The 13,797-nt window shown below is 39.1% G+C and overlaps 1 protein-coding gene across 9 annotated transcripts in view; it reads left to right on the top strand.

Annotated features, from left to right (window-relative positions):
• TBC1D5 (TBC1 domain family member 5) overlaps positions 1 to 13,797 on the top strand; it is a 286,484-nt gene that overhangs the window by 91,902 nt on the left and 180,785 nt on the right. For all 9 annotated transcript variants that reach the window (XM_028750607.2, XM_028750600.2, XM_028750602.2 and 6 more), the window contains exon 3: positions 60 to 194. In XM_028750607.2, coding sequence (XP_028606440.2) covers positions 95 to 194 — 100 coding nt within the window. In that variant the 5' untranslated portion in view covers positions 60 to 94. The remainder of the gene's footprint in view (positions 1 to 59; positions 195 to 13,797) is intronic.

Genomic DNA, 13,797 nt, shown 5'->3' with positions numbered 1-13,797 from the left:
TGCAGTATAGAATTAGGAGGCTGTTTTGATTAATCTTTAATTTTTGTTTATTCACCCAGGTAATTACTACTTATTGAAAGTGCCAAGTGTCAATATGTACCATTCCATCACTGAAACTAGCCATCCTTTACAAGCTGAAGAGCAGGAAATAGGCATTGATCCCCTGCAAAGTTATGTGAACAAGCCTGATGAAGGTGAGTTGATCATTTTTACACTTAACATTTGAGAAAATGTATGAGAATTTTTGAATGGCTATATGTTTATGATGTCTTCCATCTCCCCTGCCCCAAACAAAACATAACTAAACAGAAATGTTTTAAGAAACATTTCGCTGTGTGTGTTGACCATTCTGGCCCTAACAAAAACCAAAAACATTCAACTATTTTCATATTGAAACACTAGTCAATTTATTAATTCCGTGTTATCTTTTCTTATCATAAACAACAGTGATATTGAAATCATGTAAATAGGAGCTCTTTAACTCCCCCCCCCCCGATTTCTTATTACCAAAACCTGGTCGTTATTTTATGTTTCCTATTTTTTCATTTGGTTTTCTTTGTGCTTTTGTAATTCATTTGGTAAAATAAGATTTAGCAATTCACTATTAAATTTGAATTTGGCATTGCTAACACAATCCAAGCAGAACTTTCCAATCTCCTTGTACCTTTAATTGTTAATCAAAGCTGTCAAATTTGACACTCCTGTCCTAATATATTGTGTGTGATGTTCATTTGTTTCTCAAGCTAAACAATATTGTATGCTACATCTTAAAAACACCCAGGAATCGCCAACAAAATAAAAGCACAGTGAAAGAATAAAAACAAAAAAAGTTAAATTGCTTGCAGTAGTAAAAACACACTGTAAGATGTAGAGGGGCAGAAAAAAAACACTAAAGAGAAAGGAAGTGTTTTCAGTCTCTTAAGTTCAACAGAGATGAATCCAGGAAGGACATGGAGATAGTAAGCCGCAGCTGAAAAGGCTCTCACTCTTACTCACCTCATTCCTGAAAGTGGAACCATAAAGATCATAATATTTGGGCAGGCTGATGTGGCCACACAACTAGATTTATGATGATATATTGGCATACTATTTATTTTCAGGCCACAGATTTTCAGAATTGAAGGTGAAATGTAGTAGAAGTTCAATGAAAACATAGTACAGTACCTTGAGTGATGCAAATTGGTTAGTTGAACTTCCTACCTATCTGTTATTACTGACTACTAATTGGTTCTTCAGATGCTCTGCCCATACATATACAATACCTAGAGGGGTTAGCAGGACCACACACCCCTAGCCCCAACCTCAGTGTGGCTGGCCCCCTGACCCTGGCCTCAGCACATTACAGTGAAGCATTGGAAAGGGGTGTCCATGCATGTGTAGCTAAATGTGCATAGGTATCCTTTTCAGATACTCTGCACAACATACAAAGGATACTTGTGTAACAGGACTTTTAATTCTCTTCTCCCCCTCCAACCCCCTGTGTGCACTCAGAATTTGCTTCAGGGAGTAGGAAATGAAGGAGAAGCCCCATTGTGTGAGTGGATGCCCACTTATGCTATGTTAAATCTCAGCCTCTGTTGCTGAATGTAGACAAGTGTGGGTCTTAACAATTGTGGCTATTTGTTGTTGTTTAGTCGTTTAGTCATGTCCGACTCTTCGTAACCCCATGGACCAGAGCACGCCAGGCACTCCTGTCTTCCACTGCCTCCCGCAGCTTGGTCAAACTCATGCTGGTAGCTTTGAGAACACTATCCAACCATCTCGTCCTCTGTCCTCTTTTCCTTGTTCCTTGTGCCCTCAATCTTTCCCAACGCCAGGGTCTTTTCCAGGGAGTCTTCTCATGAGGTGGCCAAAGTATTGGCGCCTCATCTTCAGGATCTGTCCTTCCAGTGAGCACTCAGGGCTGATTTCCTTAAGAATGGATAGTTTTGATCTTCTTGCAGTCCATGGGATTCTCAAGAGTCTCCTCCAGCACCATAATTCAAACACATCAATTCTTCGGTGATCAGCCTTCTTTATAGTCCAGCTCTCACTTTCATACATCACTACTGGGAAAACCATTTAACTATATGGACCTTTGTTGGCATTATTCAGCATCTAATGCAGGGGAGCAGAGCCACAGAGCTGGCCCTCCATTCACCAGCATCACTGTTGCTCAGAGGCATAGCTGAGGTTGGGGCTGCACAGATGCCCCAGTTGGAGTGCCAGATTGGCAGCCCTGGCTCATCCAGTACACCCTCATAGCCCTGCCCAGGAAAACAGCAGTTATGCTGGTGTCAGGAGAGTGGCTTGGTCCCACCATACAAGCCCTGTAAGTACGTTTTGAATTTATGATAGAATTATCCTACTTGTTCCTTCCCCGGGGGCACAAAAATAGGGGAAATGTTATGATAATCAAATGCCTTGTTGTTCATGCCTTGTTGTTCATATCTGGCTTATCAAAAATCAGTGATCTTAATAATTCAATGTGTCTTCAAAAATTAATGCGCTTTTATGTAAATTATGTTCACAGTTACTCAAATATTTGGTTATCCAAATATTTTACATTACACTAGTCCAACAGAATGTATCATTCATATTTAAAAGTTTCGACACACTAGGAAGCTATTTTAATGAAACATTTTTAAGTTCATGATTGCTTGGTTTTTCTCAGCCTACATCAATTAATAGTATCGAATAAAATGTTAGTTCTTAACCATGATTTTTAACATCTTTGGGAAGTATTTTTGATCAGTTGTACTTTGTGTGTGTGTGCGCGCGTGTGTGTGCGTGCCTTGAGCAATTAGTTACCTAGACACAGAAGACTTTATAGTTTTTATCTGAACCTTAACATTGCTGCAACATACAAAGTTATTAGTATTGAATTGATGTTTAAAAGTGCCATTAATTCATTTACCCCAAATGTTCATTAACAATGTAAATGTATGCTGATGTTCTATGAGACAAGGAAGTGACTAATGACTCTTCGCACTAACAACACTTAAAATGAATAGAAACTTAAGATAGCTAATCTTGAAGTAATCAAGGCCCTCATTCAGCTTGGCTTCTCTGTATGCTCTAAAACAGCTGTCAACTGTTAAAAATATATACACAACACACAGATACGCACATGCGAAGATAGAGATATGTAAATACATGGTTCCCCAAAGTCATAAAGGTTACCAACCATAGTACATTTTTACGTTCTATATGTAAATATTTTATATAAAGCATCCATTTCATCTTCATGGCTTTTTTACAGTGAAACACAGACTGCATTTTAATTTAGTGCCATATGCATCCAAGATTCATCATCTCAGTTTTATGCTATTATTTAAAATAAGGTATGCAGCAGATATTAGGGGTGGAGTGGACTTTATGTAATTTTCCTAGCCCAAATGTCGCTACTCAGGAATTCAATATCAAGGGGCAGGATGTGCTCTGTGACTAAGAGATCATTGCATTATAGGAATTAATGAATCATGGTAGCAAGACTGTCACTATTCAGGAACAACTATAGCTGCCTCCAGTGACACTGTTGGATCTCGGAGCATCCCCAGAATATCATTCATTTATTCAGTACATTTCTATGCTATCCTTTATCATAACTAATCTCAGGGTGGTTTACACATATATGATAACTATAACCCACAGTAAAACAATAAACCTGCAGGCTGTATGTCTGCATACAGCATGAGAAGCACCTACAGACTGGAATCATTCTGTTTATTGACCTTCATCCAGCCCACCACTGCATCCAGGGACTATTCAGGACTGGTACAACCTCACTTGACTCAGTTGACAAGGTGAAATAGTATTGGGTGTCATCAGCATACTTATAGCATGGAATCATAGAATTGTAGAGCTGGAAGGGATCCTGAGGGCCATCTAGTTCAACACTGCACTGCAGGAATCTCAACTAAAGCATCTATGACAGATAGCCATCCAACCTCTGAAAGAGAGTCCATTCCACGATTGAACAGCCCTTACCTTGCTCCACATCTCTTGATGATCATACCCTGTAGATTCCTCCAAGGATGGGGGGGGGGGGTATTGTCAAGGTCAATATGTGTAAGGGGGTTGGACAGCAACTGAAAAAAGGCGATCCATCAGTTGGCTCAAGTTGCAGGCAGCCAGGTTGGCTTTGGTTCACTTTGCACAGCTTCAGCACCATTCCACATGTTGATACACACTGACAACTCCAGTGCAAAATCTCACATTGTGTGTCAAGGGGGCCCAGGGTTGGCATCCCTTCAAAGGGAAGCAACTCTTCAACTGGGCCGAAAAACAGCAGTTACCAGTGCCACAATTGATGTGGAGGGCACCATATTTGCTGTCCCAACTATAAGCAATGGTAGAAATACTGCCGACATTGCTTTTTCAAGAGTAGCCAAGAAATCAATAACAGTCACTGGGAGTATTCCAGTAAATCATCTCTGGGTGAGTCTCCATGGAAGCTTCTCAGACTGTGTGTTGCTTTAGTGATACACCGTAGGTGTAGAAAAGACGATTGGTGTATCACTTCTAAACTTTTGTCTTGGTATCTTTAGCTTCTTGAACAATGTTCTACTGTCTTTCTATCACTATTTTCATGTGTGCTTTTCCTTTTGAATATTAGAACATGCTTCCATGTGGATGCTTTATAAATAATTCCAGCACCCCAGGTACAAATGTTGGTAGGTGTATTTCCTTGCATCATGTGGTAGTTAGAAATAACTAAGTGTTATAGCCAACTATGTAGATAGATGCTGAGCAAAACAGGAAATTATAATGCTTTGGCAGGTGTTTAGGATATCATTCAAAAATATTATCTGGAATAGGATGCTAATGGTGATGAACAATTCAGGCTGTGTAGAACATTCGCTGCTGAAACTTATCCAGTCTGCCATATTTTATTCCCTCTAAATAGCAGCAAAGCTTTCTTCTGCTGCTTCCAACACCAGATGCTTACTTAGCAAGCTTTTAATAGTCATTTATTAATAATAGCTTCTGTGTAGTTTGCTTTTACTTGAACAGCTACAGATCTGTAGTGACAAAGGCCATTGGCATATCACTTTTCCACTTATGTCTTGTAATAATTGTCCCTGTCACTTGCTTCTTAATCAGTGTTGTCCTCTTGTCTTGTAATCACTTTAATATTTCCATATACAGTGTTCTTTTTGGATAGAGCATTAAACACAGTGAGCACCACTGTTTTTTTATATATAAATTTAAGCAAGCACCAATTAAGCACCAAATTAAGCAAGTCTGTGCCCCAGTATTACCTGGACCTTGAGACTACTTTGACAGTGCCTCAAATATCTCTGATAAGGAGCTTAAGACCCACTTTGAATATTCTGCTTTTTATGACCCACTCTAGCTAATGATCTGTGCATTATATTGAAAACTATTTTTTAAAAAATCCTGAAGTGGTTTTCTAAGAAACCTCCATTTGTGGAGCTACCCTTAGGGTTGGTGCAGAAAGTGGCAGATAAGTTCCTAAATGCATTCAATATAATAGCTGATCTGAAAGAACTGCGGTGGCTGCCAGTTAACTATCAAGCCAAGTATAGGGTTTTAATACTGAGCTATGAGGCCCCAAACAGCTCAGAACCAGGTTGTCTGAAAGAATATCTTCTCCTGTATTGACCAGACCAGCCACAGCGATTTGTGGAGGACCTGTTCACTGTACCACAGCCTGCAGTTGTCCACCACACAGTGGTGCATACCTTCTGGAATGATCTCCCCTGGAGATCAGGCAGGCACTGACTATTGGGTTCCTACACCAGCAATTTAAAGTACCCTTCTTCATCCAAGCTTTCATTGGCTGCTAATAAAGGCTTCTGGCTTCCCCTGCTGTTGTAATTGTGTTGTTTTACGGTCATTTTATTGATTTGGCTTTTTATTGTTAGATTTGGTTAGGTTGTTTATTCTTCTACAAAAAAATATTTTTTAAAGATAAAAATAAATAAATAACTCAAGTAAGGTGAACGTAAAGGACCCCTGGGTGGTTAAGTCCAGTTGAATTCAACTATGGGGTGCGGCACTCATATTCGCTTTCAGGCCGGGGGAGCCGACGTTTGTCCACAGACAGCTTTTCCGGGTCATGTGGCCAGCATGACTAAACCGCTTCTGGCGCACGGGACACCATGATGAGTGCCAGAGCATATGGAAATACCATTTATCTTCCCACCGCAGCGGTACCTATTTATCTACTCTCGCTGCTATGCTTTCAAGCCGCTGTGTTGGCAGGAGCTGGTACAAAATATGCAGGTACAGAAAAATAACCACTGGAATGCTGGAATGAAGCTTGGATGGAGAGAAATACTGAGAAAACATATCTTCTTTGTTTACCCATTAATAACTGAATTGCTAATCCACTTCAGTACAGCAGCCAGTTTGGAGAAGGGTGGAGAACTAAGCAGAAAGCCTAATGTGTGTGTACACTCAGGCTTTCTAGATTTGTCATTTAAATGTTAAGTTGCAGTACAAATGTCAATATTTGGACCAGTTGGCTTCATTCTGTCCTAAACCTCTGTCATCTAATACATATAATATAATTGCTGTCATTGTCTTCGGTATAGCTGTAGGAGGCGGTGTTACTTGGGGACATTTAAAAATACCTTCATATGTACCTGATGATTTTCTTTGCCTTTTTCAACGCAGTGTGTATTATTTATGGACAATCTGGCCTTTTTAACAAAGAAAAATATGCCTGTGCTTATACTGCCATTTCTACAAACAAAACAGCTGATACTTTAATGAACACCATACTGAGGGCCATGCAGGACATAAGGCGAATTAAGCAGGTTACAAACTGCACATCTTCTATTTAGATATAGGAGATCTTCCCGAGCCCGAACAATTAGTTGGACTAATCAGACAAGCCGACAGTCAGAAACAGAAGGAGACCATTTGTATCAATTTAAACAACATAGCTGGTAATGAAGTGAAATAGCCACACTGAATAGTTTTCACCTCTACTTGGGTTTGTACTGTTCTAATAGAATCTTTCATCTCCCTAAAAAGAAATACCCATGTTTAACAAAAGCCAATTAACTGATGTTGACAAACTTGAGGGTAAAGGGATAACATGGTGTGAACCTAGAATTGTTTAAAATTCTGGACTCAAAAGTTGAATCTTGATTACCTTGTTTAAATAGTTGAATGTGGCTCTCCATTCATAAGAGTTCTTTCTAAGTGACAACAATTCAGCTGTTTAGTCTGGAATACATTAATAAAGAATCTCCAGCATTTTTGTTTTGCTCTTTTACAACATTTATATGAAATGTAGAACAAATACATTGTGAGTTGCCTTGATTTCCTTTTTAAAAATAATAATTATCTACAGCATTTAATTCATATAATGCAGGCACGTCCAACTTCCAAGAGACTGCGATCTGCTCCCACTATAAAAAAAAACTGGCAGTGATCTACCCATCTAAGCTGTTGAGCTTTTTTCGGGGGAGCATCAGCCGAAGTTGTTGACCAGGGACACTGCGATATAATGCTATGAAAGTAATTTCTGATTATCTTCTTTCCCATCATTCTGTATGAGGCAAAATCACAAACCCATTCAGAACAATTGCAAAGTTTCTACTAAAAGCAGTAAAATGGGCATTTAAAGCAATGCATTTTCAAACATGACTAATTTTATCAGGTGTGCCAATATTTGTTTAAAACGTCCTTCTGCTTTCCTCTTGTGCACCATGGAAATGATGGAACTGTATTTCCATCAAATGTATTTTCATACTGAATTTTTTTGCAAAAATAAATAAGTTGCTCTTCAGATATGTTAACATTAGCTTGGTTCACACATCACTTGGAGCCATAGTTTAAATAAACTTTGGTTTAATGAGAATGGGCAGCATGCTTATACACACTGCTGTAATTATGGTCGCTTTACTCCCTCCCTGCTCCTTCCACACTGCCAGGAGATAAACTCGTCCAGCTTAGCATTATGTCCAAGGCCTGGGGTCGTGGTTTATTTCTCTCCAAAGAAACCACTAGTAACCAATGTTTGTTCTTGGCTTACTCTTCCTGGTTTGTGGAGAAACAAATCAGAAGCCTGGATTCAGATGTAACACTAAGCCAGACCAAGGCTTGTTTTCCAGCACAGTGATAGGGATAGCAAGCAGGGAAGAAGCAAAGCAACCACGATTTCACAAGCAGGTTGTGCACTAACATTAAGTTTATTTTAACGATGGTTCAAAGTGATGTGTAAATGTGAAAATTTAAGTTTGCATGTCAACATAGTTTTTGAGCTGTGAATGAATAAGTCAAAGACAGTAAGAGTTTTATTAAATATAGCAGTATGCTCTGCTGGGAAGCATTGAATTGGAGCTTTTAAAAAGCTAAGGCTGGGAAAGAACAATGTTGACTACTTGCCATATTTAGTATTTATATAACACTTTATTGATAACTATCTTATTTTTATTTTCATATATTGTGCAGAGGGCGGGGAAGGTGCCTAAAGTCCAATATGTCCCTTATATCTGTGATGAGATTTGATGTGGGAATTTCCCAGCACACAGTTCATTCTTAGACACTAGTTTGTCCAGTGGGATTTATGAAGTGTGTGTGTTTCTTTTGAGCAGCAGATTCCCATGCCAATGTTGCAATCAAATCTTCAGATTCAAAAAGGGTTTTGGTTTTTACCCTGAGCAATTCATGTAGCACATGTGCATCTGATTTTCTGTTTGTAGTACAGAACCCCCATGTGAAATGGTCATCATATGTATTTAATAAGATGTTGTTTCAGTCTTGAAGAACAAATTGCAGCAGGGTGAGGCCTGGACAGATGTTTATCACTGCGGTTTGTTATAAATGTTTCGAACCAGGTTCTTGAGTTGAAACTTTCAGGCTAGCAAACAGGACTTGCTCACAGGCCCCGCATATTCTCCAGGTTGCAAATATTTGGGTACAAAAAAAGCAAAGTAATTGGGTACAATTTTAATGTAAAATACCCCAATGTAAAGCATTCTCTACTTTCGCTTTTTCCAAGCAAGGTGATAATAAAGTATTAAAATGGAAACGGTGGGCAATAGCCATTGTTGCACAAGGGCACATGATAGGGCTTTCCCTTATCCCTCTGTCACTGATGCGTCTAGTGCCCTCCAAATTATTTTAGAGGTTCTCCCAACCCCAACCTCCTGTGCAGATTTTGGGGGTGGGAGCTGCAATAGAAAGGAAATCCTGTTCTGCTTGCAGAGGTCAGTTCCACAAGCGGGCTGACACAGATGTAGCATCCCATAGGCTTATACCACTGATACTTATTTATCATTAGGCACTGCAATAGAAGTTGTTGTTTTATGTAGCTACAAAAGAATACTAAAGTCCTACCCTAAGAAGCTTACTGTATATAACCAAGGCACTGCGTTATCAAGGAAACCAAGAAACCTACTATGTTAAGACTGGGTTCCTAAACAGGATCCTTGGCGCCTTCCAAAATTTCCCTACCCATCCCAATTTTTAACATTATTTTTTTTAAAGTTAGGAGGTTAGGAGGTTAGGATTTTTGTTTTTTGGCGGGTGGGAGTTGCTTTTGGGGGGAGGAGTGCTTTCTTTTCTGTATTGGGAAAGCTGTAGATTGTCTGAGGAGTGCCAGTTTTCTTCTGTGACATGAGCATTTTGTGGTACCCACAGCCATGGTCCCAAATGGGTGAGGACTCCTCCGTTAAGTCATAATGGAACTGTCACTTGCCTGCACATCATCATGGTTTTCAGTGACTCCCAGAGCAAAGATGAGAACCATTTGGTCACCCAATCATTGGTCTTTAGCAGTTGTTCTTACAATATTAAATCTTTCATAGTTTTATCATTCATGCTTATTAATCTAAGAATTTATTCACACTTTCAAGGTGAGCTTACAATTGTACTCTCTCCCTCTACACATACACACACTAACAAAATACATAATGAAGCATCACAAGATAAAAACCAGTAGATCAAATTCTTGTTTACAGCAAAGTTTTGGTTGTTTGAATTTTGACTACAGTTCTGTATTTCTCTATAAAGAGCTCTACTCCTTTAAATGTGCTATGTTGTTGAAGTCCCTAGTTTGGTTTTGGCAGGAAAAAGATGATAGACCCAGTATGAAGTTCTCTGGGGCTACAGTCTGCACATGAATGTCTGCAGGAGTAGCTACTGTCCAGTTCATATGAATGACCAGGAAGACTTCATGCCATGAGCAGAAGCTTCTGTGTTGAAATGTATCAGCAAGACCTGCTCCCATGAATCACTGTGTAAAAATCAGAAGTGCTGGAATGGGTGGTGGTGCCTATTTTATGGAAAAATTAGAAGCTCAAAAGTCTAATGAGATATGATGGCAACACAATTCCACATGTTAAGAATATGTTCATGCCAAATAAGTGTATGAGAGAGTGGCAACCATTTTTAAGTTTAGAAAATGCAGGAGGGTACAAATGTGTGAGGCCAGAGTGCTTGCTATGCCTGAACCCCCATAAAAATGTGCACATCAGAACTGAATTTCTCCCAGGAGGACTAGCATCCAGTCTCAGGGTGCAGCCAAGAGAGAGGGAAATTGTAGACGGGTTCAGCAGTCCCCTTATGCCTGTTCTTCTCTGCACAGAAGATGCTCTCTGCTCCCCATTTTAATATTTGTTTGACAGTAACCTCTATTATAAAACACGATTGCATATAGTTAGACTCTTAAGTACACTGCCATTCAGTTTTCAGTACCATATGCCATATACTAAATAAAAGAAAAATAAAATGTCATTCATACAGTTTTGGGTGGGGACTTAATAGATCATTGTGAAAAGAACATGCTAATATTTTCCAACTTAGAAGGACTACAAACTGAGCCATAGAAATTCAGAAGTGGCTCAGTGGCTCAACACACTTAATTTTCTTCTCTCTTCCATTAAGATAACATCTGTTCTGGCCACCAGTCAGCAAATCAAATTTGATGAGAATTCATCTGAGCGCAAGGTAGAAATGCCTACTAATGGACAGATTTATGATTCCTCCCCCTTCTTAACAAACCTCTTAAATTTTTGAATTAAAAAGTAAACAGAAATAACTATAAGACCTTTATAAAAGAAATGAAGTGGCAAACACGTCTTTTTCCATAATCATTCAGTTTAAAACAACAATTAAATAATTAGAAAAGGCAGTATTAGTAAAAATAGAGAAAAGTTTAACTTCCTTTGGAAGATTGTATACACACAAATCACATTCTTCCTTATATCTCAGTATTCCAGTGCACCGAATTACGCAGAACTGGTAATGTTTTAATTACGGTAATTCCAAAACTTTGCATTTACTTTTTCTTTGCCCATTTCCCCTTATTGCTAGATTGATGTATAATACGTTCTGCATAGGTGGTGTATTAATTACGACTTCACTTTATTTTATAAACATTGCTAATAAAAATATATAGGTAGTACTCCATCATGCCAATTGGGCATGGTGGGGTGGGTGTGTGGCTGCATACACCATTCTTGCTGCTGGATCAAAGACTTGTGGTCAGGAGTGAACAGATGGTGCTGATCACCTATTTGGAAAGGTGGAAAGATGGTGGGACTAGGCCTGGGACCAATCCAGCGGGTGATTGGTGTAGTCAAAGCTGAAAACGCTAGCCATCTGTTGAATGGGGCTTTGGGCATAGGTATCTCTGGATCGTGGCCCATTCCAATAAATCATTTTGAGATGTAACTTGATTATGCAAAGTATTTTCGCATGTACTTTCTTTTATTTAAATCCACAATTACTGATTCGTAATGTGCAGACTTTTACTTCTCCACCTCCCCACTTGGGGCAGTCTGTCATCATTCCACAACCTTCCTGCCCCCTCAACTGTCATCTTGCCCCTCTGCTTTCAATGCCAAATTTCTAGCTTAGCACATGGGGGTACAGTGACCTTCTGTTTCAGTACAGGATGTCAGTGAGCAGCACCATTATAAACATCTGTTGATAATGGGAAATGCTGAAGTAAAATTTCACTCTAGTGGAAAGTTGGATAAAGTTAATTTCAGGGTTATGTGTCCATACACATTACATAAATAGATATGTTGTCTTTGCAGGTATATTTATAACTAATTTCAGAGTGTACATTGTAAGTGTTTGAGGTGACACTGGGCACTTAATTTATCACCAATAGCAACTTTTGGACATTACTGTTGGCAAGATGCAGGACCACCACATTCATAGGGCAGAAGCAGAGTTACAAGTTCTGCAGAATGAGGTTGTAAAATTGTCAATTTCTTCACATTGCGGTTGGTACTCATATTCTAGAATGCAAGTAAAAAGCTCCCGGACTGTTTTAAACTAAGATGTGATAGTTTTCTGTGTGGAAGGAGAATTTTATGTGAGGAACTACTCAGAAATGGGAATTCCCATTTTCTGTCTGAAGTAGCATGAATCAGAATTTGGCCACCTTATTCTGTGCAACTTAGACCAGGACCACATATGCAGCAGAATAAAGTGAGAATGAAGTGGCAGGATGGACTGCAAACAGCATTCCCCCCCCCCTAAGATTTCCCCCTAAATTTTAAAAGGAATCATTTCAAAGTAGAAAACTAACATACCAGCATGTGCTAGGTATTCTGTTTGTGCAGGACGACCTGAAGCCTAAACTAGCTCTACAATTCACTCTTAGCATTTTCAGATTCTATTGCCTCTCAATACTGAATTGTGGAGTATTTATTTTTATTATTATTTATTTCATAAAATTTATACCCCACTTGATTCTAAAAAGAAACCAAAACCCTAGACCATAGTTCAAACTTACGTCCCGTGGCAAAGGAGCCTCTGCATGGCTGTTCTTGTGCACTGATGGAAATACCGGTAATGTGAAAAGTCCTGGACCACACATGGGGAAAAGCCCACCAGTGACTTCTCCCCTCTCCAGTATCAACATTCCAGAAATTGTTTTGGTGTCAGCATTCAGAAGAGCTCTGTTAAAGCTGTCATCTCACATGGTTTGGGGCTTTTATATTATCCGTGCATTGCAAGAAGAAGCATTGCAGCAACTTCTGCGCAGCCAAAGTAATTTAAGAACCCATGCTTGGCTCCCAGACAATTGCCTGGAACGGCATTTTTGGTGAGTATGACGCGGAAAAAGAAAAAAGGTACCCGGCCACTGCTGCTAACATCAGATGTTCAAAACTCATGGGGGAGGTTCTAAAAATATGCTTTGTGCAAAATGAAGTCTTCAGAAAACAGTAGAGTTAAGGTATGTGTGTGTTCTCTCTCACACAGACATTTACATCAGATTTTAAAATAAATAAATAAAATTAGCATTATTCCAAAGGGAGGTTTTAAGGGTGACAGCCTGTCCATTTGGACAGAGACTGAAGGAAGAATTGCATCAGGACAGGCTGGTGAACTAACACAACTGCAGGTTCATCTGATCTTCTATTTTAATGTATTTTTTTCATCTGCATAAGTTATGCTCTAATAAAAATTAAAGAGCAAGTTGCATTTGGAAGATCAGGTCATCGTAATTCATTGACATTAGGCCACATAACTGAATAATGTCTTACTTCAGTGAAATACATCAAATGAGATCAACAATTATGACTCATAAACATGCCTCGCAGGCATAAAACAGCAGGGAATTAGCATGTGAGGCTGATAAATATGCATGTAAATAAGCTCCCAAAGGAATAACATGGGTTTGATTGATAGGTTTAGAATTGGAACATATGTAAACCCCTTTATTCCTCATTCTGGTGTAGCTAAGTAAAGATGCACTTTACTTGTTAAAAAGTTTCAATAACTTTGTAAATCTTTACTTCACATCTGTGTGCGTGTGTGACTGTCACTTGTAAGATGAATTGAACTGTCTGTAGGGAAGATGGCCTCCTCCTGGAA

This window comes from Podarcis muralis, chromosome 12, assembly GCF_964188315.1.
Source record: "Podarcis muralis chromosome 12, rPodMur119.hap1.1, whole genome shotgun sequence".
Lineage (NCBI taxonomy): Eukaryota > Metazoa > Chordata > Lepidosauria > Squamata > Lacertidae > Podarcis > Podarcis muralis.
This window is presented reverse-complemented; position numbering and strand designations above follow the sequence as displayed.